Consider the following 26,119-nt stretch of genomic DNA (forward strand, 5'->3'; position numbering starts at 1 on the left):
TCCAGGCACCTGGCCAGTGTGTCAGGGGCGGTATCCGGCTGGCCATCCATTAACAGGTAAAGCTGGGTGTCATCAGCATACTGATGACAATCCAGCCCCAAACTCTGGACTAGGCAAGGGGGTGCATACAGATGTTAACCAACATAGGGGAGAGGATCGCTCCCTGCGGGACCCCACACACGAAAGGGTGCCACAGCGATACTTTCTCCCACAGCGCTCCCCTCTGCCCCGAACATGGAGAAAGGAACATAGCCACTGAAGAGCTGTGCCCTGGATCCCAATGTCAGTAGGCAGTGGTCTAAAAGATCGTAGTCAACCACATCAAAGGCTGCTGAGAGATCTAGCAAAAGCAGCAGCCCTGACCCACCTTGATTCAGCTGCTGACGGAGATTATCTGTGAGGGTGACCAGAGCCATCTCCGTCCCGTGGCCAGGGCAGAAGCCGGATGGAAACGGGGCCAGTGCTGACGTGTCCTCCAGAAATGCCTGAAGTTGTTCGGCTGCCACTCTCTCAACTACCTTACCCAGAAAAGATAGATTTGACACTGGGCGATAGTTAGCCAGATCACTAGGATCTAAAGGTGGTTTGTTTCAAGAGTGGAGCACCACTGATTTGGGCTTGAAATTGATTTGGGTTTAAAAAGGAATTAAATCATCTTTATTAAGAAGTTCATGTGACAAAGTTTATACTTAAAATCAATATTATCCACCAGCTTATTGAAGTTCTACAAAGGATACAAGTTGGCATTCAACAAAAATATTTTACAAACAGATTCCATTCTTTGAATATCTTTATGTGGATCTAATGATAAGCCTGGAACAGGCTTCGAAAATTACAGCTAAACTGTAGGGGGGATATCAAGAGTATGAGGAACAATCCACCACTATATGTAGCTATTTGCAGCCTTACTGTTCCTCTGTACCATTTTATCTCATCACAGAGGAGCTTCTGATGCTGTGCTACAAAGCTGTGGCTCATAACAGAAAGAGAGACAAGTGTGGCACGGCTGTCAATGCAAGCACGTGTGCCACTGGTTTGTGGTGCTATGTCTCTAGCCTGCAAGGCTGCAGAATGGCACAGGGAGAGAATAATTACTGCCCAGTTGCCTAGGCGACACGGATGTACTTTTCTAGCTTCCTGCACGGTCCTGGGAGCATGCACGGCTGCCGTTCAACACAGATGAGAGCGCTGTCAGGAGGCCTATGCAATGCAAGGTCACAGAGCACAGCACTGAAAGAGAACCTCAATACACCCTTAAAGCATCAATGAAGAAGGGAGGAGCGGCTTCCAAATTCACACCCCACAAATGAGCCTTCAGTTTCCAAGTTTATCATAATGCAGGGGGTCAAACATAAGGCCCGCAGGCCGGATCCAGCCCCTTGAGAGCTCTTATCTGGCCTATGAGCCAATCGAGGCCGCAGGACACCCCCCCACTCTAGATCTGGGCTGGCGAAGCATGTCCCGGCCCAAGCAAGTGACATTTATGTCACATCCAGCCCTTATAACAATTGAGTTCAACACCCCTGTCATAATGCTTTCTTGTAATTAAGACTAAACCACTGGATATTAGAGGATTCTTCAGAATGGATAAACCTGGAAAGTTATTCCCACCATTTGAGTGAGCAACTTTAGGTCCATACTGTTATTGATGAGAGCAGGGGAAACCTGCTAACATTTATGGAGATGAAGACAGAGACAAACAGGCTGGGAAAATCCCATCACCACCACCCTCATCAATATGTTTTCATGTCCTATGGGGAATGTAAGGAATCCCTCTGATGGGAATAGCACCTGATCATTGGGGGCAGCCTTCTGACGACCTCCAGCAGTCAGGATTTCAGTACCCTGATTGGACTTTCCATGCACGGGGGGGGGGGGGGGGCAGTTTTAAAAGAACCTGTTCTTTCTTTGCCTGTGTTAGCCTGCCAAACAGCATATTCTAGCCATACACCCATTGGCTCCAGCCAGATGGGGGGAGAAGAAAGCAAATGTCAGGTAACTGCAATTTACCAAGTTAGCTCAGAAATCCCTCTCTGTTGTTTTCTTTCTTAGGACCTATGCCCCTCATTTCTGTAGCCTGCTACCTTCTAGAGATGCTGATATGTGTAATGAAACAAAGCGTTGTATTGTCTAAGACTGCCTTGATTCCTATCTGTGAGCTTTGCCATGCCCACATTAGCAAACAGCACTGTCCAATGGCCTTCCTGGCATCACACTGGTGAGGCAGTGTTTCCAGGAGGTGGTGGCGGCTGCCAAAGAGAAGCCCCCCCCCCCAAGTTGGGGAGCAATGAGAGATCTTCACAGAGAAGGTCACGTTTCCCTAGGACAAAAAACCAACAACAATCCCAGCCTCTGGGCAGGGTTGCACCTCACTAGCCTACTTGTTGGAGGGTTGCACAAACTGGGGGAGAGAGTAACCTGACAGACGCCAGGGTGGGAAATGTTACACATACCACTTGAGTTATCTATTTAGGCACAGTGATACCATAACAACAGTCAGAAATGCCTGGGTTGACTATTGCAACTCATCTTCATTTGGATCCTTTATTTACATGTGAATCTAACTATATGGAAACAAAAGTCCTGAAACCTCTTTGCCCAAAAACAAACCCAGTGGAAACAGTGAAGTGAGAGAACTTTGTGACTTCATTTTGTTTTGACTTGCAAAAGACTTACATCTTGCTTAAAAGAGTGGAAATACATACAAATACATACGATTACCACATTGCTAGACTAAAAAATGTAGCCCTGAAGTGTTGGGTGCCTCAGGATTCCCATAAATCCTTGACCTCAGACATTTATTCTGAGGCCAGCAGTAATATTACAAAAAACATATTTTAGAAGGTGTCAAAGCTGACAGGGATTATTTGAGAGAAAAGTGGATTCACTGCAAAATCTTATACGGCTGCGGCGTTTTACAGAATGACAAGTGTTGGAGGTGTGGGCTGGTTCCCCATGTTTTGGAGGTACCCCATCACTGAGCCTTTTGAGACAGATGCTGCTAGAAATTTTAGAGTGATACTGATGCAATTATTCTGATCTAGTAATTCTGTGCCAGGAGATAACAAAAAATAACGTGAAAGAATGTAATCTGTACAAAAACTGATGCGCTTTGCATGGCGCTAGAATGTCACTAATGGCACAACGGAGTGTATCAATCGTGATAACAATTCCCATGTCCACTTGGGAATTTTATACAAGCTCATCCCATTTCTAAATGTGGTGGCATTTAGTTCATATGAACACAGTTTAACCCTAAAAGTAGGCAGGGCTTCCAAAGTTACAATAATATGCACCCTGGCGAAGATGTCCTGAACATTAGACAAAACTGAGCTGCCATCTGCAACAATTTTGCTACACCTCCACTATATTTCTGTGCCAAATATAACCATCTTTGGGCTAAAACGCTGTGTTTTTTTAAGGACTCGCAAGCACCAAACCACCCAGAGAATTAAAATACTACTCTTCAAAAAGCATTGCATTTCTAGTAGAGTCAATTCCGCACATGCCGAATAATGCACTTTCAATGCACTTTAACGACAGTTTGCAAGTTGTTTTGCTGTTTCGCACAGTAAAAGCCAGCTTCAAAGTGCATTGAAACCAGATTGAAAGTGCATTATTCAGCATATGCAGAAGTGCAATGACAGTCTTACAAACAAAGCATTAGGACTGACAGATAAGAAGACAGTAATAAATTTTGTCATATGAAAATAGTATGACTATATAGACAATATTTGATAATTACTTATACAAATATTAACTCACATGGAATGATAATTTTTTTTGCAAGGTACTATAACTGTGTTGATCTCTTTTGTTCTGTTATGAAAATATTTGACAATGGGGCTAACAGACAGTTACGCTTACTGTAGCCTGCTGGAAAGTTTCACGATCATCTCCGCTTCTCTCCTTTTGAAAGTGAACGGGGCAATGTGATTACTACCCATTGTTGCTTGTGTATCACTTCAGCCAGGGAAAGAGTTGTAAAAATGACAGGAAAACACAGTGCTGTTATCACATAACACAATAACACATGCACACACAGTCAAAGAGAAGACAGACTGTCATTCAGGTAGTATAAGAAAAATCAGCATATTTTTCACTTCCTTGCTAAGGCTAGCCTATAGCTCTCATTGGCTGACAACGGAAGAGAGAGAAAGAGAGAGTACAGTTCAGCAATCAACCTGTAAATCTTGTCAAAACCACTAATGCAGCACACATGCAGTGGAAGGTTATAATCCAAAGCATACTTACTTGGAAGTAAATTCCACTGGAATCAGAGGAATTTCCTTCCAAGCAAACACATTTAAGAGCAGGATTTAAGACTTACTTTCAGATTAAATGCTTTGATGTATCATATTGATCACCTGCAGTAAAGTTGCTACCTGAAATGTAACTTAACAGGGATGCTCAGATTCATGGGTCAATTCACCACCTTGTTTACCACTGCCTGCTTTCCGGTGTGTTCGGATACAAGAAAATTTCTTACCTGAAAACTAGTGCTTGTGTCTTGGATCCACCAATCAGGAGAATAGTACCCTATTACCTAGGGTGGAGTAAATAGCAATCTTTCCCAGAACAACTGGAGGAGCTACAGGCTAGCTTTCACTGTCCACTTTGTGATTGCTTGAGGAATAATCAAGAGTTACTGGATCGGAATCTCTCACAAATATTTCCAGGTAAGAAATATCCTACACTAACCCTGACGAACTACCCCTTCAATGAAAATGCAGAGGCAGGACAAACAAGGAAAAGATCAAATACTTCAACGTATAAATAAACCAGAGTTTTAAAATTGGATGGTCAGAAAAAAGGACATCTCAAAATACCTTAGAACCAAGAGTCCTAAGCTGTCTAATCATACAGAGGTATCTACTGTGCTGTTTCTCTACTACGCTTCTATTTTGAATCGTTTTGAAGCAAATCTGTGTAAGGGCTCACAACGAGGAAAGGAAAAGTAAACACTTCTCATCTCTCACAGGAAAGTGGAAGGAAAGCAGGGGAGGGTAGTGCAATGACAGTTCTTAGCAAATTAAAAAATTAAGATGCATAGAAAACCCAGACCAGAAGGATCTTATTAAGGATGATCACGACAGTTCACAAGCAGTACACAACAGAAAGAAAGACAAATGCATGATGCCACAGAAAACTCCAGTCATAGCGTGCTGTCTACAGTAACATGTATTTGAAGGCATTCTTCTGAAGACTGATATGCTAGGGATGTTTACAGAATAGTGGAGAGGTGTTAACCAGCCATCAACTATTATTATACTTCATCATTCTATTTCCCACTCCTTCCCCTGAAACATAATAAACTGCAGTGGCTGCCATTGAAATAGCCTAACATAGCAAATGCATATTCTTGTCCTTATCAAGATTTTTTAATGCATTCAGCTCGCTCTCTTTCTCTCCGCAGATACGTACTGGTAATATCTCTGAACAAAGTAGAATGGAAGATTCTTTCTAATTCCTCTTGACTGTATTCTAATCATCAAAACTGACAGCAAATTAATCAGAAGCTCAAGGGATAACCCACCTAACGCTTCCTTGCCAATTGTATAGGCAATAAATGAAGAACAGGCACTTCCTAATATGAATGCTGCTTTATATTGGATATGGTTCAATTACATCAACATACAGTTCCCTCTTCTTTTATCACTACCATGTTCCTCCACCTAAAGTGGACCACTTGGTGTCTACTAGAGCCTGTTCCTTCAGTTTAATGACTCCAGTCTTGTAGAACAGACTCCCTGAAGAGTTAAGTGGGGTCACAGTCTTTAGGAGGTTCTGTAAGGCCATTTTATTTGCAAGGGTGAAGGGGTTTTAATGGAATTGTAAGGCCATAAGGGAAAGGCAGGCATAAGGGAAAGATAGGCAATAAATATTCAAATAAATAAATAAAATGAAGATATAAGGCAATGCAAACCATTTGAGAATTCTTCCACAGTCCTGCAATCTCTCTAATAAATTTATTTCTAGCAAGTTCACAAGTCTAGAGAGTGGTTTGAGATAAGCTGTTCCAACAGGCTGAACTAACAGCAAGTCAAGTACAATAACAGCCAGTGTAGTTTGCAGTTAAGAGTGTTGCACTAGGATTTTGGAGACCCAGGTTTAAATTCCCACTCTGCCACAGAAGCTTGTGGGATGACTTTGGGCCAGTCACACACTCAGCCTAACCTTCTTCACAGGGTTGTTGCTGTGAGTAGAAAAGAGATGAGGGGAGAATGATGTAGTAAACTGCTTTGTGTCTCCACCAGGGAGAAACTAAGGCTATAGATACCTAAATAAATAAATATTCACAATTATGCATCTTCCTTTATGCGACTCAACCTGGATGTTCCTAAAAATACTGTATCTGGAGAGAACGGCTGATGGTCATTCAGGAAGGAAAGCTGCTGATGGGGATCATTTGCAAATTCAAGTTTCAAGCTACCTCCTTATTTGTTTTCTCATTGTTATCAATGCTATAGTACTTGGCAAGAAAACAGATTTAAGAGCTAACTGAGAACTAATGGCGGTCAAGAATCAAACAGTATTCTTTCTGATCAAACATAAATGCAACAAAATGGTGATCACCTTGAAATTGTTTGCATTTTTTAAAAAAATATACATGTCTTGTTTTGAAGAAATGCAGCCAATCCTGAATTCTAATGAATGCCAGGTCTAGCGAGATCAATTTCAACTAAAGACCAAACCCAGTAAATAGGGCAGAGCTAATCCCTTAGTTGGCCCCTTACTTTCAAGAAAGCCAGGCACAGGATATCCTGACTCGCTAGCAGCTGCTGTACAAGAAAGCTATGCTACAGCATAGAACAAACATGCTTGTTGTGCAAGGAGCAACTAGGTTATGATGAAGTCAAATCCCAAATAATGGAACTCATGCAGTCTGGAAGCAAAGCACTAAGGAAGAGGAAACATATCACTTAAGTAAAAGACACATGCTGGCAGTCTCTTATATTTTTAATGTCTTTACGTGTATAAAATGTGTATCTTCCTGATATATCTGTATGTGAACCACCCTGGCCATTTAGGGTGGGTGGGTTGAAGGCAAGGTCAAAAAGAATGTCTTAAATAAAGAATACACTCAACAGGGTTACACAGGTGCACCAGGAGAGAAGTGTAGTTGAGCTTTCAATATACACACTCCACTGTTAGCCCACTGCAGTCTTGAGAGTCTTCAGATATTGTGCATTCTGTAACTTTCCGTGTATTTTGCCTGAAATTCAGCAATGGGTTCATATACATATATGGAAGAGTGACCACTGGCCTTTACAAACTTTCAAAATTATTTATTCTAAATAAGCAGAATCAATCAAATGTAGAAAATTTATTTTGACTGATTACTTTATTTCATCCCTACCTGAAGCACAAAAAGCCAGCCAAGAGAATGAAAGACGTTGGATGCCTAAGTAGTAGTAATGCTGATCTAGCATAAGACTTGCACAAACCTTTCTCTAGTTGAAGTTGTTTTGCACATTAAGACTTCATGGTGAAACTACCAATGTAAAACTAGTTTCAAATGATTTCCAGGACATCACCTAGGAACGTCTACCATTCCTTACTGCATAGCAGAAAGAACTGTATAGATATTTTCTATGTAGCTATTGATACAGGGGATCTAACAAGCTCTGTTCCTCATGTTCTGGCAACCAGTAAATGTAAAAATAGCTGAACTGTTATCTAATCTTAATTGGAATTCTAGAACCAACAAAGAAACACACATCTTTGTGATTTAAAGACAATATACGAAATAAATTTTAAGCATGCATAAAGAATTCCCCTATTACTAGCCATGGTGGCAGGAGAGACTATAAGTAAACAGACAGTACAGCTGGATTAAATTATGTTGTGGAGATGTACATACTGGAAAGCTTCAGACAAAACATTATGCTTAACTTACACACAGCTGCTGTTCAAATCAGACATCTAATCTTGAACTGACCAAAAGGTCCACAGAAATCAGTGCTTAAATTAAATCTTCTTTATAAACAGTGAACCAAGCAAGTGCAACAAAGTGTACTAACCCCATACGGAAACCACTTTCACCTATGTTGTGCGTAGCCTTCTCCATAGTTGCTTTCAATTGGGACACCCAAGTTCATGAGATAACTGACTGTACTATAAAAAGAGTTTTAAAGAGGACTCACTCTTTTCTATGTATAATAAAACCCTGACCCGTCTCTGATGATACTCTATCATCCAAGGGAAACATATCTAACAGCCAAGCCATGTTTTCATGAAACATGCAGGTTACTAACTATTTCCCTTTATATTATTTCCAAGGACACACAATTCAAGTAAATTGTCCAAATATGCTAACGTGTAAGGAGGAAGAAACAATAGGGGAAGATCCAAGACTGAAAGTGCCATCCTAAACATCCCCTCTAAGCTCACTGATATCAGTGTGTTTAGAGACCTATAGCTCTGTCTAGGATGGCACAGAAAGAATGATAAATTATAATCTTTGACTCTTCAGACTTACCTATCTAGATAAATGGAACAAAAGAAATCACAAAAATCTATCAAAATGGTTGTTTAGGATGCACTTGCACTGAAAACCATGAATAGCAACCGAACTTCTAAAGAGAATCCACAAAGTCCAGAGAATTTTAAATCAGTAACAAACTGCCCCAGTCACAGCACATATGGCCCTCCACGCCAGTTACCAAAGTATCCAGCTCAAGAAAAGGTCCCATGGAAGAAAATGAAAGCAATTTTAAGCCCGTCCCATCAATCAGAATGAATTTTGTTTTTGTTTTTAAATATTCATTTAGATACTATAACCCTAATTTATTAACGAGTAAGCTTCTAAAATACTACAGAACCAAGACATATGATAAGGTGATAATGGTCATTATTTTTTAAAAGATAAAGGTATCAGCCCAGAAGTGGTGATAAAGCCATGAAGAAGAAAAAACAGGTGGGCATACACACTGCACATATTTCAGAAATACTGCCTAACACAAGTTTTATAACAAACAAGATTCCGCTCACAGACTACAGAATAGTCTTGTTCTGAAAAGGGTGACTGCTTCTGCATTTGTGGCGCAGAATGTGCAGTAACAAATTCAAAACACATTTATCTTCTGCACTGGACTGCACCATCTAGAACAATTCCACTTTCACTCCTTGGAATCAGTTCTTGGGTAGATGATTTGCCACAGAAAAATAATTAATTTCCTATTTTCCTGGGTCTTTATGAGCCTGAAGTTAAGAACATTAGGATTTGGTGCAAGAAAAAAAAAGTGGCAGCCCTCTAGAGAAATTAGAAGATCAAAAATCACTGGATGAAAAATAATCCTAATGAAGAAAGCCAGTAGAAGTGGACAATGAGTTAACCAGCATGTCTCTTATGAACTGGAAATCCATCAAAGAAGAAAAGGCAAAGGGGGAAGAAAGCTGTGAAAATCCATTATAGAGAAGGAGTGCAAGGCTAATGGGAAAAGCCAAGAGTTCAGGCAGTATGAGCTTCAACATGGGGAGAAGAGGTCCAGAGTTCTGAAAAACCAAAGGGCAAGCTATGGAGCGAAATACTACTGGAGGCCCAACATATCAAGCCAAATGTTATTCTTCCTCTTTTGGGATGGGCAACTTGACATCTTATTAAGAATATATGTTTCGAATCTCTGCATTTTTTTAAACTTTCAAAAAGTACTGTACAAATCTAAAGAATGCTTTGCTAAATTTATTAATAATTTCTTGAATAAGTTCAAAACAAGGGAAAATTTCTTAAGTAACAATAAGTGATATGTTTTATGATAAATATTTCCCCCATTGGAAATAATAACGCTCTGAGCTACGTGAACTAGTAGCGACATACACAGCAAAGCAAAAGAAACATCCCTTGATGTACAACCGAAGGCAACACAGTCCTAAGGCTTTGATTTTCTTCACTGGCCAGATTTCTGAATCCTTACAGAGAAGACAAAAAGCTTGATGATTTTACTACACTCACAGGCTGTGAGGTGACCTATCAATCCAGACAGAAGGATCTGAGGATAAAAAACTTATGTGTCAGGAGCCAATCCACTGAGTAAAGTGTCTAATTGTTCTACACTCCTCTTAATACCAAATTACATAAGGTTGTCTATAACACATTTTCATTGCAATCTTAAGGGGAGTTACTCCAGTCTAAGCCCATTCATTTCAATGGGCTTTGACCGGAGTAACTCTCCTTAGGATTGTACTGTGTCAGTTTGATTTCTCAAAAAGTTCTTTTAAATATAAGCGCTAAAATGTCTCAGATATACTTTTTAAAAGTAAATGGAGAAACAAGAAGTTAGCCAACTCAAACAGTAGCAAGCATCGATTAAAGTGGTCAGTGAATGAGATTAAACTTTAAGGGATTGCATACCAGCTAACAACAGGGCTTTTAAAGCATAGTTTAAAGCTATTTCAATTTAAGATAATGTAAAAAAATAGCTTTTTCTAACTTACATGTGAAAAGGTTATATCACCGGGAAATCCTATATCTCCATTCATACTACACTTAATTGGAACTGCCTACAACACATGCAAGTCAAAGTAAACTTCTTTATCTTCCTATTTCAGAGTGGTTCCAACCAGTAGAATTCATGGCTTTATACTTACATGTGTGGATTCTGAAAAGGAACTCCAGTTGGATTCAGAGTAAATCTTGCTGTGGATTTGAAAGGTGGATTTGCAAAGTTCAGCTTCAGTGCTCTGCGCTTACCTGACAGGAAGCAAACACACAAAAACTCTTGTCGGCAACAGAAGATAGAGTATACTGTACTGATAGCATCTGAAATAAATCATAATCGAATGATAATATCTTCCTTACAACATGTAAGAACATCTCATATCATAATTAAACATATTACTTGACGACACCAGCCACACTAGCAATGGAATAGCCATGGGGAAAAGCTCCTTTGCTTTATACTAAATTCAGCCATTAAGCAAGCCAGTTTCAGACAAGACAACTTCTCTGCACTACGGTTGTCCTTACCCTTACAATAATAATACTAAAATAATTTCCAGGATTGAAAACCTCTTGAAAATCTGAGTTTCCACCTATTAGTATATTTAATTTTAATATTTCTGCATCCAGGGTAAAAATTTTTTTCCCATCTTATTACTCTCAAGCAGCAAGGTGCAGCATGCAGGCTATACATGAGGTTCAATTTAAAAAATGGGACAGCCTTAGCTGCAATTTGAAATGCTAGCAAGAGATGGAAACATGCCACAGATTTTGGCCGTGGTATCTGGCAAAAAAGGAATCCCATCTGTTGCTGCCTTTTGAAGAAAGATGTGCAGTTGAGTATATGATTGACAGAACCTCTGCCTATAAAAGAATGTGCATCTCTGCATACACAGAGTGCATGTGTACACATGTGCACTTGTGTAGATAAATATATATGCATTCCTCTACATGCGCATGCAAGTGAATGAGTATCTATCTGTACAGATCTGGGAGCAATGAGAGTGCTAACGTACTCGCACAGTTGTGCTGTAGACCACAAGCAATTTAAAACTGGAAATATGGAACTCCTGACCAAAAAGGTTTCCTGTCCCCAGCTTAAATATTACACTGCATTCTAGCAAATATTAACAACATGTATCGAGAGGAATGAGTTTCCAAAGGGCAAAGATATTGCAGGTGACTGTCCCTCCGGTGTCTATCATAGTTGCACTAGATGCTCATAATGACATAGTGGAACCTGTCAAATACTTTCTACAACATATGTTGCAATAAAATGTGCCCGTGTTGGTCCATGTTTACTGGCTGCCTAAGTTTCCATGCCTCCTTTCTGACCATACCAACAGCTTCCTGTGCCGGAAGCAGGAGGTCCCAGTAGGAAGAGTGCTTGATGTAGCAAAGCGGGACAGCTTTCAACGTAGCAGAAGGCTTCCCTTTGGTACACTTTAATGCAAAATAAATGTTTTGAGCAGACGAACTGCTTATAATTAAGAGAAAGACTGTGTTGAATTTGGTCTTTCTTAAAACAATCGAGAAAAAAAGATCAGACTTCTCTAGCTCAACTTTTGCATTAGGATTTTAATTCAAATGAAAATAAATGTGTTGTCTTTATAGAGTGTGGTGGAAAGTGCCGTCAAGTCACAGCTGACTCTTTCAAGGCAAAAGACGTTCAGAGGTGGTTTGCCATTTGCCTGCTTCTGCATGGGCTGAAAGAGTTCAGAGAGAACTGTGACTGGCTCAAGGTCACCCAGCAGTCTTCATGTAGAATAGTGGGGAATCCAACCCGGTTCTCCAGATTAGAGTTCACCGCTCTTACCCACTACATCATGCTGGCTAAAGGGATGGGCTAACCTCCCTTTTAAAACAGCTTATTAGCATTCCTGAGCTTTCACAGGGATGGTTGGCACCTAAAGCCCTCTACACTTTAAATCTGAAATGAGTCCATGGAATTTATTTCTAAGTAAGTAGCTTAAGCCTCCCTGTTGATTTCAGGACATGTTGTTTCCATATTTCCACCTAATGATGATGGCCCTTGCCCCATCTAACCTCCTTTTACTGAAAGCATGATTACATCACAACATAGATTTGTATAAACCACTTGCCTTCACCTCCAGAAGAAAACCAAGGGGAAAAAATAAGATATTGTCATTAATCAACTGGACACCTCAGGAGATTTTCCCTTTAAACACCAGCTTGAGAAGTTGAAGGCCTAACTCTAAATAAAACAACTTATTTGTGCTTCTAATTAACCTTCTTAGTATTGCATGGGCTTTGAAATTTGCTTCTTTTACAGCACTGCCACCCTGTTTCCTCTTGTTTACTATATGCATATGTTACAATTCAACACAAAATTTTCATTTCCAGGTATGAAGACTATTGAGCAGTAAAGCTCAATCAGTAGCTCACATCACTGTACTATTGATCGACATTGTAATACCATTCTTCAAAAGAAGATTGAGAACTACAGGAATTGCTCTTCCCTGCCTCTGAAGGATGACATCAATCAACTGAACAGTGGGCCAGATAACAGCACAAAAGTCCAGTCGGGGAACTCCGCTGGCCTCCCATTTGTAAACTCAAGTCTTCAGGTTTATGAAAATAAAGCAGATTAGGAACAGCAGAGTTCAAAAGCAATGTTTGCTATTTGGTCCAGGAATCATATCGCCAGGCAATAGCACCAAAACCTTTAAAGTCATTTCAGAGTTACAGAAGAGTGATGAATTTGCACAGATATTTTTCAGATCTACAAGATACAACCTACACATTTGCAAGACTTTACCTATATTATTTCTAGAGAAGTAAACTTTCTGGAAATGTTGAAACCATGGAGGAAGTGGGTTTTTTGGGGGGGCAGAAATTTTGGGGAGAAACAAAATGTATGTAATACTTACCTATTAAACTTAAACCTATTTTGCTGCTTTAACAACATCAAATGCATCATGTATAACTTAGTATATAAAATTGTGTTAATTGTTATATTATTGGAATTTAAAAGTATAAATACCTCATTTTTCTACAAGCAAAATCACTCCCTTAACTCCCCCTTTTTGGGGACAGCTCATAGGCTTCTCAAATTACATTATTTTCAATGAAAGCATATGAAACATAAATAAAGGGGGGAAAACAAAATAGACAGTACAGACCTATAGTATAATAAACACTGTACTAGGAGTCCTTTGAATAGATTAACAAAAGCCACATTTTCAAAACTTTAAAAAAGGCTAAGGATAAAAAAAATCCTTGCTTCTCATGAAAAACAAGGATCTTTTCAGATGCTGAAGGCATTTGACTACTGCAAGCTTTTAATTAAACAAAACTGATTATAGCTTTCAAAGTCATGGGTAAAGGCTTAGATACCTCAATAGTGTGACCTAAAGGCTTTGCAACCTAAAGGTAAAATGAAGAACCCTATCTATATATTAAGCACCCCACTACATTCCCACCCACCACCCCAGAGCCAAGGAAGCTAATAATTTCTGACACACTTGATTCATATATAGTATTGAAAGCTCAGGATTCAGATTTGCAAAAATATTCAAGGACCAAAACTGGTACAAACATTTTGAAAAGCTACCTAACAATAATGTCCTAATCTACCTTTTGATCTCCCAATATGTAATCTACAGGTGTAACCATAGGAGGGAGTTAAGAAAGCCACATCTCTTCATAATACACGATTGTTGTAGTGGTATTCCGTGAGTATGGATGCCTGTCCCTAGTTTCTAGCCTTCTGAATGTATCAGCTTCCGGCTTCTCTCCCACTACTGCTTTGAAGAAACTCCCACTGCCCCTTATTTCTGTTATTTCCAATAGCATGCTTCGCAAAATTTCATTAGAATGTATTCCTAACAATAGATTCTCAACATAGCTAGCTAATCAGGTCACTGCTTCTTTGCAACTTGCAAGGTGCAGCATAGGTCAGTGAACTCCAATATTCATCCTGGATGAAGCCTTCAGGGCAGGAAAAATGAAGAACTGCTAGCAAGCGTTCATCATCATAGAGATTGTGTGAACCCGGGAAGTGCAAAATCAGTAAGGATCCTTCCGTTTAAATTCATTTTCAAAACATGCTATAGGGACGGAAATGATGAATACATTGGATTATAATATTTATCAGTAAAAAAAATGGGGTGAAAGACTGGTTTTGAAAAGACTGGGAAGTTTTCTTTATACTTGACTTTTTGAAAGAATGCAGGAAAAAGAGCTGTAATATTTTAAATCGGGGTCCCCAACCTTTTTGAGCCTGCGGGCACCTTTTGAATTCTGACATAGCATGGTAGGCACAGCCCCAAAAAGACTGCCACAGGAGGTGGAGACAGTCATTAAATGGCTGCCGCAACACAGTAAAGTTTCTTGTGGTGGCAGCTGCTGCCAAAGGTTTTAAAAAACCTGCACCGCCAATCAAATCTCCAATGGCCAATCAGAAGCCAAAGCCACACCTGACCTCGCCCACTTTCTAGAAACACTTGATGGGTACCAGGTAAAGTGTCAGCAGGTGCCACATTGCCCAAAGGCATCATTTGGAGACCTGTCTTTTAAATTGTTGGTTTGACAGTCAAAAAGAAGCGGAGTTCCCTATGGGGTGAAAGGCCCCAGTAAAACAAAAAAAGCTGCGAAATGGCTTTTTTTGTGTGTGTGGCATGCACGATTCGGCTTAAGAAGAGGCGCCGCTGCGCCTCTTCCCCGCTGATTTCGCATGCTGCATTTTCAGGAATGGGCTGCTAAGGTATAAAAATAGAATCGTAGTACCTATAATGTATATGTATATATAATTTTTTCACAGATAGCGAGGTTTATGAAAGAATTATAGAACAATTAACATTGTCAGGTAAAGTAAAAACCTTTTATCAAAAAGTTGCATACTTTTGCCCCATTCCATTTATAAAAATTTCTTTAAAATACTTATAGATTAAAATTACTTTAAAATAAATATATTTAATTAGGAATAGATGGTATTCACTGAGAAAGTAATCCAACAAACCAAGTGCAACCCAGGAACTAGCTGATGATTCTAGTGAACTAGATTTCAATTTATAAATTTCTAACAGTTATAGAAAATATTCCTTGTTGTACCCATTTGATATAGTACTTTATTCTGTAAGAAAATATACTTTGATCCTTCTGAACTTTACCTGATGACTTAACTACCTGATAATGTTTCAATTTGTAGAGAAATCTCAAACAGTTAAAGAAAGCATTTCTTGTTGAGCTTATATGATATTGGACTTTACTTTGTATTTTACATCTTTTTGAGTAACTAACAAAAAAGTTGTATAACTGACTTAAAGAAATACTATGTATATACATTTACAAACTGTGTAGGACATTGGAAATTGCTAAACTGTGACAATCGATAGTAATTTTTGAAGTAGTTTTTTTAAACAATGTACAGTATACTAGTAAAAATTGGATTTATATTAGAAACCTATAGACTGTATGAATCAACTGCTATGATTATACAAATACATACATTATAGGTACTGCTAGTCTAGGGTAAATAGCAGCAGCATAATAAAGTTGTAAAATGTCCACAAATCAATGCATGGTGCCACAAGAGTTCAAATAAGCTTGGTGAGCCTTTATGTACAAAAATATGCAAATCAGTGACATCCTTTCTGCATTATGTTGTCCATCACCATCTATTTGTTCTGCTAGAACTGTTAATGCTTTGGACACCTTCAATCATCTTTAAAAAGCCGTCTGCTAAACCCGCTCCTCAAAACAGAATCCTGTCTGACACAATCTGCCAATCACAGAAGGAACAGTAAAGGCACAGGACAAAGGATTCCAGCAACAGGCAGAACACAAGAAGCCAAAAGAAAAGGTAGCTAAAGCATAAGTCATCGTTTAATGCAAGCATCTTGTTGGCAGGTGCCACAACTCAGAAAACATTTCCAGGAACAAAGACTTCAGCATCCATGGGGCATACGCTGTCTGCAAGCTGCTCAGAATTCCCTACAACTACTACTCTGCTACCATTATAGGGATAATTCAAAGCCAAAAAACACCATGCAATCAATTCTTTCTCTCATAGATGGTTACCATATGGGGAAGAGCTTGTGCAGTTTCCCCAATGCTGGTGCGCCTGCAGATAAAGTACAGCGGAAACAGAACTTCCACTGGGCAGGTTTACAGCAGTTCCCCTGCCCCAGTGCCCTAGCAAGTGGCCACCACCATCCCCAGCCACTAGAATATTGTTACAGTGATATAACATTATCAAAATATGACTAACTGGTTCTCTGAATTCCCATCTTTTTTTTTTTTTAAAGGAACCATTTCTGTTGCAGAGATAGGACCTTCCCCTTATAGCTCCTTATATCACCCTGAAAAGCCAGGTTTGCAGCTTATGAGTGCTGTTTAACACAGCAGTCACCTTAGAAAATCAGATGGCTACACTGGTTCAGAGAGCTCCTGCCCAGCTTTGGCTAGTGTGTCTGGACTTCTGCAAAATGGTCCACTTGGGGGCTACCCTTGAAGAGTGTTCAGAAGCTGCAGCAAGTACAGAATGCTGCAGCTAAACTACAGGTCATGGCCAGCTATCAGGAGTATGTGACCCCAATACTACAGCAATGACACTGGCTACCGATCCAGTCCTGAGCCCAAATCAAGGTGTTGGTTTTCACTTTTCAAGCCCCACATGGGCTTGAGGGTGGGGCATCTGAAGGATTGTCTTCTCCCATATATTCCTCCCTGGAAATTAAGATCACAGCAAGAGGCTCTCTTTACTGTCCCATCAAACAAATAAGCTAATTTGGTGGTTTCATGGGAAAGGGCCTTTTCAGTGGCTGTACCCGTTATAGAACAACCTCCCCAGGGAGGCAAGTCTGGCCTCCTCACTTTCAATCTTTAGGAAACAGGTGAAGACTGTTTTATTTAGGACTGCATTTGATTAATTTACTGGCAGCCCTAAATTGTGATTTTATTTTTTTATTGTATTTTATGTATTCTACCTATATTGTAAGCCACCCTGAGTTCCATAAGGAAAGGCAGCTAATAACTGTTTAAAATAAAATAAATATATCTGCCAGCGAAGGAACAACTTACTTTTTTTTTAATGAAAGCTGGTAATTCAGAGAACTTCTTACTAACATTGGTAAAACAGGTTATCAATATAATGATATTCTAGTGAAGATTTTTTTTTAAATAACCCCTCTGGGGGGCTTAATATCTGCCATGGGCCAGCACCAGGGGGAAATGGCTACCATGTAGGCAAGAAAATCTGAACTTTCCCACCCGAATGGCAGCCATTCAGGCTTTACTTTACCCTAAGCCAGTGATTCTCAACCTGTGGGTCGCGACCCCCTTGGGGGTCGCGACGTGTTTTCTGGGGGGTCACCGCCACTGTCCTGGGACAGCCCCCATCCTGGCGAGGAACCGGCTGACCGACAGCCGGAAGGAGAGAAGCGAGGAACCGGCCGACCGACAGAGGCGAGGCACCGGAGAGAGAGAGAGGCGAGGAACTGGCCGACCAACAGCCGGAAGGAGCCGGGCTGTAGAGACGCGGCGGCACGCCACCGCACACCAGCTGTAGCCCCACCGCCCAGCTGAGAGGCGGGAGGGCCTGCCCTGAGCGGCGGGCTACAGCTGCAGCCCGGCTCCTTCTAGCTGTCTGTCGGCCAGTTCCTCGCCTCTCTCTCTCTCTCCGGTTCCTCGCCTCGCCTCTCTCTCGGTCGGATGATGCGGCGGGATGTGTGGGAGGCCAAGGAAGCTCCCCTGGCTCGGCCCATTCAGGTCTTGGAGAAGAGGGGGGTCCCCCTTGAGGCCCTTGGGGGGTCCCCCTTGAGGCCGCCCGAGGGTCCCCCCCAGCCCTCCTCGTGCTCCATTTCCCGGCCGCGCACTTGCTGCGCTGCGGCCAGAGGGTCCCCCCCCAGCCCTCCCCATGTACGTGTGTGTGTGTGCTCGAGATCCCCGGGCTGCTGGCGAGTGCGTGTGTGTGGGGAGCCTCTCTCCCTCTCTTTCCTTCCTTCTTTTCCTTCCTTCCCTTCTTACTTCTTTTCCTTTTTCTTTCTTCCTTTCTTTCTTCCTTTCTCCTTCCTTTCCTTTTTTCCCCTTTCCTTTCTTCCTCCCTCCCTTCCTTCCCTTTCTTACTTACTTTCCTTCCTTCTTCTTTCTTTTCCCCCCTTCATTTCTTTCCTTCCTTTCCTTCTCTCCCTCCCCTGCATAGCCTCTGCTAGGTTTGCAAACCTCCAGGTGGTGGCTGGAGACCTGGCAACCCTAGCCTCTTCCAGGAAAAAGGTTCCCCACCCCTGCCCTAATGTAATCAGGTAAAACCAGCCCAAAGCATAAAAATGTCACCATGATCGCCTTTCGAGTTTTAATTCCATTTGCCTCTACATATCTCTGCGAGAGTGGTTTTCAACGCTTCTTCATATCAAAACACTCTTCTATACCATCCCTGCCTGCTTCTCTCCTGCTCTGAGCTTGCCTTTTTCTTTCCACACCCTGATCCCTAGGGTTGCCAATTCCAGGTTGAGGAATTCTTGCATATTTTGGGGAGTGGAGCCTAGGGAGGGTAGGGTTTGGGGAGGGGAAGGAGCCCAGTGGGGTATAATACCGTAGAGTACACTCTCCAGGGGAGCTGATCTATGGCATATGGAAATCAGTTGTAATTCTGGAAGATCTCCCCACCAGGAGGTTGGCAATACTACATATTTATTTGCTCAAAGACAAGAAACAGACTAAATGTTGAGGATGACATGAGGTTGGCTTTAACAAACACTCAGCCACGAATTTTGAAGCTGGTTACCCAGATGCAAGCACAACCATCACATTAAATATTAATTAATTATTTAATGAAATTAGTTAATTAAATATTACATTGGAATTATATTCTGAAAAATCTATTTGTATTGTGTTTTCTTTATCCTATTGAAAATGTCATTTATGGCTTTATTATGCAAATGTGGCGGGGTCGCAGGTTACTTGGCAATTGTAAAAGGGGATCACGACTCGAAAAAGGTTGGGAACCACTGCCCTAAGCAGATTTGAGAAAGATTGGAGAAAAGCCAGGGAAACCCCAGAAGGTGCATGAATGTACCACGATGCTATGGGCAAGCAGGAAAAAAAACCCTGCTTTCCAACAGCATTAAACCTGGGGCAGATAACCCATGTGGAAACTGCCATAGAGTCTGTTAACTTTGTTTTCTTATGGCAATTTTTCATTCTATATATAGGCAAAAGACCGCACTCTTTCCTGAAAATTTCCAGTGCTAGAACACGACTCTTTAGTTCTACTGGAAAAAAAATGTGTCCCATGTTGGTTAGAAAATAAGAACTCTCAAAGGAACTATAAGTGCTGGAAGAAGAGAGGCAAAATAAAAGTATTCCGTTTGTATGCATGGTGGCGCCATGTTAGACACAAGTTGGGCCTTTTTTTGTACCTCTTTTAATGCAATAGACTCAACCACATCCAAAATTTATCCTTATAAATTCTTTTTTTTAAGATTCTATTTTTGTTAGGAACCATTTTATTAGAAAATCTCAAACATAAAATCCCAACACATATTACAGAATACCAAGTCATCTTACAAGCATTTCTTCATTTTAGATTAAATATGCACATCCAATAACTTCAATTAAAAATGATAAATCTATGTAATCTGAAGGAAATGCAAGATTTTCTATTCACTATACTGGGTTTACCCAGTAGGGAGATTTGCTAGCGATGCTATGTTTTGGTGTCCAACAAAGATCCCACTAAAGCATGGCAGTCAATCATAATGACATAATGAACATAGCAATTAAAAATAAAAACCATAAGAGAATGAAACAATGAAAAATTAATTGTGCAGAGCTTCCATTAGTCATCCAAAAGTTGGCCAACAATTTCTGAGACTGCAGCATTATCGGATGTTACCAGTTACTTGTTCAAAAACGTTGTTTCCATAACTCCAAGGGTACACAGGAAGCAATACTGGGCCATCTAAAATAAAAGCATGGCTCAGGGGAAGGGATCATAGCTTAGGCAGAGTATATGTTTTGTGTGGATAAGATCCCAGGTCCAACTACTGGTACCTGCAGATAGCAAGACTTAAAGGCCCTCTTGCACCACTGAAAAGTCAAGGCCAATCAAAACAGATAATACTGGCACAGAGAGACCACTACTAAAAGGCAGTTTCATATGCAATTTAATATCTAGAAGGAGGTTCTGAAAATCCAGGTGCCCTTGGAAATAATCACTTTGTTTTTTTATAAATGCTTTTTATATGAAACAGCTGCAAAATTAGCTTAAGCTGATACCTCTCGTCCAGAGAATTTCACTATTTTTTAACAAAAGGCAAAAAAACAAAACAAAAAAAGTCTTCCTTCTCAATCTGCAAGCCTGCCAAAATGAATAAAAAGTATTATCTGTATAGCCAGTTTAGACAGTCAGTGTGGTGTAGTGGTTAAGAGTGTTGGACTAATATTTGGAAGACCCAAGTTTGCATCTCCACTTGTGCCATGGAAGTTTGCTGGGTGACCTTGGGCCAGGCACACCCTCTCAGCTTAACCTACCTCACAGGGTTATTGTGAGGATAAAATGGATGAGAGAAGAATGATGTAAGTTGCTTCGGATCCCCCTTGGGGAAGAAGGCGGAGTATAAACGAATTAAATAAATTCCCATAATAAATATGCCCAAGGCATATTCATGCATTACAGATCAATGGAATGATACACAATGGTATCACATTTTGACAGCAAAATGAGAAATGGAAGCTCTGCCCATTTACTAATGCATGGCTAGTGAGTAAGCTCAACAGTGGATACATTCCCAATACCAAGAATGATATACAAATAAAAAATAGCAGAATACTATAAAACATGTAGCTTACTTTGTGCTTTTTCACAGAAGTTTATCTGAAAGCCTAAAGCAAAAAAGATAAGTTCTAGTTCATTTACTGGAAATTACAGATTTGCATAACCTTTAAAAAAATCACATTTAATGTTGATTTGAAAAAAAAACTGAAACACTGAACAAAAGGTTTTACATAGGTAGGATTTTAGCTTGCACTACAAGGAGAGGTTTCCAATCAACTCAGCTTTCTTGACAATACCGTGGAAGTTAGACGTGTAATGTCCAAAATACCAATGTCCAAATCAGGTCAACTACAGATGTTAAGCGTTCGTTTGTTGCTAATCTAGAAACAAAATGTTAAGAACAAATGGTGATATTGCTAATCATGGTCTTGTATGGTACTTTCTATAGTTAAATAAATTTTAAAAACTACAGTTTTCTATAGTTAAATAAAAAACTAAAAACAAATCATCTGGCTCCAACTCCAACTCCCTGGTGTCAGGATCCAGGGCTGCTGTGCCTTCCAGCTTCCTGTTCGACATAAGCTTTTTGGATGCCTCAGCCATTGAAAAGGAAGGGAGGCAGTCTCACACAAAGGCCTCTGTCTCCTGTCCTGTCCACCTCGGCTTGCCCCAGGCCTGCCTTTTAAAAGGAGAGGCTGGGGTGCTTCGGCCTTGGGCTCACCCACTGCCGTGAGGGAGGCAAAAAGACTTAGTGGGGAATTGGGAGGAGAAAGGATTGGTCCTCTGCAGGGCCCATCCCCCCCTCCCGAAGAGGAGGAAGAGTTGGTTTTTATATGCTCACTTTGTCACTTAAGGAAGAATCAAACTGGCTTACAATCACCTTCCCTTCCCCTCCCCACAAGACACCCTGTGAGGTAGCTGGGGCTGAGAGAGCTGTGACTAGCCAAAGGTCACCCAGGTGGCTTTATGAGTAGGAGTGGGGAAACAAATCCAGTTCACCAGATTAGCCTCCGCCGCTCATGTGGAGGAGTGGGGAATCAAACCCGGTTCTCCAGATCAGAGTCCACCGCTCCAAACAACTACACTGCCTCTCAATAAGAGGCCATCCCCCTGGCTGACTTAGGCCTAAGAGGGCCAAGGAAATGTCCCACAACAGCTGTGGGCCAGTGGGTGCAACTTACTCACAACATCAGCCTCTCACTGGGCTGGGTCACAAGCACGGCTGGCCCTGGGAACCTCACAGCTGTGCCTCCAACTCTGCTGGCTGCCCAGCTCTTTCCTCACCCCTCTTGATCGGGGCTTGGGTCCTGGAGGAACTGGAGGTGCCTTTGAGCATCGAAGGGGCCAGCACTGAGCAGCCCCGGAGAAGCCAGTGTGAGGGCAGGGATCCCAACCCTGCACACAAACGTATTGGGGAGACTTCCCAAGTTTACATTTGAACTTTAAAGGATGGGCATTAATGGTTCATCATTGTAACTAATTTAGATTTATTGTTCTCATGGTCCAAGATATATTACTTCTATTATTATTGTTCAAAATAAGTAAATTAGGTAACAGTATTAGTTAAGAAATTGTGTCTATGTGTACAGCTGTCTTGTAAATCTGCACACATAGACACAATCTCTTAATATAAATAATACTAATTTGCCACTTCTGATAGCTGTGGGAACAAGCAAATTACTGTGCATAGCTCTGGTACTCTAGTGTCCCACTAAAAGTCCTGTTTCACCATTCTCTGGCTTGCAAGATTTCCTTTTAGCAACGCTTGCACATTTTCAAGCATACCTTCCAAGTTATGTAAATGAAAGCTGACAATACCATGATGAATCTGTGCCTAACATTGAATTACCTGCTTCCAACAGAATAACAGATAAATGCAGTCACAGAATATAATGCAGTCACAGAATATATTATATGCTCTTCATATGACTTCACATTGTACAAACTTAATTGTACAAAGTTTAGCATGTTTGCCATTTGTAGTGGAACTGAGTTTATAGTGGAACTGCTGTGGACCAGCCAGTACGCCATACATCTCTAGGGTACTTTAATCCAGTTCTATCCCTCGTTTCACTGGAAGACACTGGGCGTCGAGGATGCCACTTAGCCAAGTGGTTAGTACAATGCATATCAGACCTTGTGCAAATTCATACATATAAAAATGTGAACGGTGTACACAGTCAAGTAGCCATTTATGTTACTCCATGGGACCTCAGCCTTCATCATCAAATTTCCTTTCTGAAACAGAACTAACACTGCATGGAGTCCAGCAGATTCTGGTTCCAAGAGTGTCCAGCTAGAGGTCTCTGGGAAGCTCGAAACACAGAACATGACAGACCAGGCTTTCTGGTTTCACCTCAGTGTCCAATAATCAGAGCTATGCTGCCTTTAATCATGGAGCTTGTCAGGGCTAGTATTCAAAGATAGGCCTATCTTCCATTACTATTTGTGATGCAGATTTTGTCAAAGATAAGGTCCAGTTAGCCAAGAAGATTTTATTCAGGCACCAGTCCTGGCTTCTACCCCAGTGACACCCTTGCCAATCTTAACTGATGATTTTGTTCTAATAGCTGATAAGAGTATTTTTTGAATGAGAATTGGATTTAGCTAAACTCCACCCCTTCTCTGCCTCGCCCTTCTCTTGCACAACAAAGACCATATAGGTTTTAACTTAGAAATGGGGGTGGGAGAGTTACTATTCTCTTCCAGCTAGGTTTGAGTCCAGGAGCACCTTAGAGACCAAATATTCCTTCATCAGACCTCAAAACCAGCTGTTCTACTGCAGACCAACGCGGCTACCCTCAGAAACTATTCTCTTCCAGGTGCCTGATGAACTTCCTTGAGAATAAACAGTTTTAGCTAGTCTTTCCTTCCTTCATGACACAGTCAAGGCTTTGAGATGAAAGGAAATATATACCAATTTAAATCCTTACACATAAAATCAAGCACATATATTACTCTGATACTTGATAAAAGAGGTGCAATCAATTACTATCATATATATGCAGTCTTTAAAAAACAACAGTGAACTCTCCAGGCCAGACTGCTAATATATTTGTTCATTTCTGAATAGACACAGTAGCAGATTAAAAAAAATCTCTATTAAACATTAGTTAAAATGTAGTTTCGGACATTGTTTCCCTAACTAGCCAGCTTAAGAAGACAGAAGTTAATGTGAACATTTAGTTGCAAACAAGGGATTTGGAATCATATGCAAATTTAAAGGAAAGAATCTACTCTTTGGCATTTGAAACAGCTTGGAAGTACACTAAGCCTATTCACATATAACATGATTTGTTATCCAGTGCTAAAAAGCTGCACACCCTGAAGTTCAACTATATTTCCTTGAGGCAGAAAAGGACCACCTGTGAACAAATGCAAAAGATATATATCACTTGAGGCCACCTATGGCCATAACGGAGCCTTAGGCAAAAAAACCAGAAAAGGTCAGACAAATTTCTTGGAAGGCAGTGAGGGACAATCAATACAGTCTCAGCATTGTAAGCCAAGTAGCCTTTCAGTATATACTACCCCATTATTACAGCTTTCATATCTTCAGGAATCCATTGCTATTCCCACCTCTGCAAAGGGCAGTAGCAAAGAGACAGGTATTAGGTGGCATGGTCCAAGAGCTGTGAGGATACATTTATTAAACGATCAAACCCTGCCCAAGACATAAGGTTTTGGCCCTTTAACAGATTATGCTTATATGGTTCCAAAATCTTCAAGAGTTATAACAGCAACTTCTATCGGCTGCATCTGGTTCTCTAACTCTCTTCTTTCTTAGACTTGGGATGAGTAGGCCATGCTGATCCATGCTTTTGTAACCTCACTGTTGGATTAACAAGCTCTACATTGGATGTCCCTGGAAGACAACCTAGAAACTGCAACTGATCCAGAATGCAGCAGCATGATTATTGTCAGGGGGCAATCAATGGGAACATTAGCCTCTGCCACTCATGTGTAGGAGTGGGGAATCAAACCTGGTTCTCTAGATCAGAGTTCACCGCTCTTAACCACTACACTCCGCTGGCTCAAGGTGCTAGGTATGATCTTTAAAGCCGTTCATGGCCTAGGACCTGCGTATCTGAAGGGCCATGTCCTCCGGCATGTTCTTGTGCACCTAGTATGGTCTTCAGATTGCCACCTGATGGCTGTTCTTCCACTTAGGAACAGCCTGCTAGGTGGTAGCCCGCTTAGGTCAGGGGAGCCCCCTTGCTGGAGATCTTCAAGAAGCACAGCAAAGCTAGTTTGTTTTCAGGGGGGTTTTAGATTTTTAATTTATTTATTATTTGTATGCCACTTTGAGTGAAGGAGCCCCGTGGCGCAGAGTGGTAAAGCTGCAGTACTGCAGTCGAAGCTCTGCTCACGACCTGAGTTCGATCCCAGCGGAAGTTGGTTTCAGGTAGCCGGCTCAAGGTTGACTCAGCCTTCCATCCTTCCGAGGTCGGTAAAATGAGTACCCAGCTCGCTGGGGGTAAAGGGAAGATGACTGGGGAAGGCACTGGCAAACCACCCCGCAAAACAAAGTCTGCCTAGAAAACGTCGGGATGTGACGTCGCCCCATGGGTCAGGAATGACCCGGTGCTTGCACAGGGGACCTTTACCTTTACTTTGAGTGAAGAGGAAAGGCAGGGTATGAATATGTTAATAAATTAATGAATAAACAAGGCTACAGAAATTATCTAAGACTCTGAAATGGTCATAATATTACAATCTGGGCCATGCAGATGTTCTCAACAATATTAACCTGAAACTTCATTCAGGTTAAACAGCATATGGGGGGTAATTAAAAAATGGAGAAACTCTAGTAGACAGCTGGCCATCCAGAACACTATGTTTTTTCAAGCTAAGGAGTCACCAGAACAGAGTTCTGATACATTTCTAAGCATTAGGTTGATTTTCACAGACAGAAGGATTTCCATACACAGAGCATGATG

At 41.0% G+C, this 26,119-nt stretch overlaps 1 protein-coding gene across 4 annotated transcripts in view; it reads right to left on the reverse strand.

Moving 5' to 3' along the window:
- Positions 1–26,119, reverse strand: part of MAP2K4 (mitogen-activated protein kinase kinase 4) — a 76,821-nt gene that overhangs the window by 46,183 nt on the left and 4,519 nt on the right. The window contains exons 2-4 of one of the 4 annotated variants that reach the window (XM_056852980.1): positions 21,254–21,286; positions 10,591–10,693; positions 3,868–3,963 (exon numbers count right to left, since the gene is read on the reverse strand). In XM_056852980.1, the coding sequence (XP_056708958.1) occupies positions 3,868–3,963; positions 10,591–10,693; positions 21,254–21,286 (232 nt within the window). The remainder of the gene's footprint in view (positions 1–3,867; positions 3,964–10,590; positions 10,694–21,253; positions 21,287–26,119) is intronic. The other 3 variants (XM_056852988.1, XM_056852996.1, XM_056853005.1) reach the window with 3 other exon arrangements.

This window comes from Euleptes europaea, chromosome 1, assembly GCF_029931775.1.
Source record: "Euleptes europaea isolate rEulEur1 chromosome 1, rEulEur1.hap1, whole genome shotgun sequence".
Taxonomy (NCBI): Eukaryota; Metazoa; Chordata; class Lepidosauria; order Squamata; family Sphaerodactylidae; genus Euleptes; species Euleptes europaea.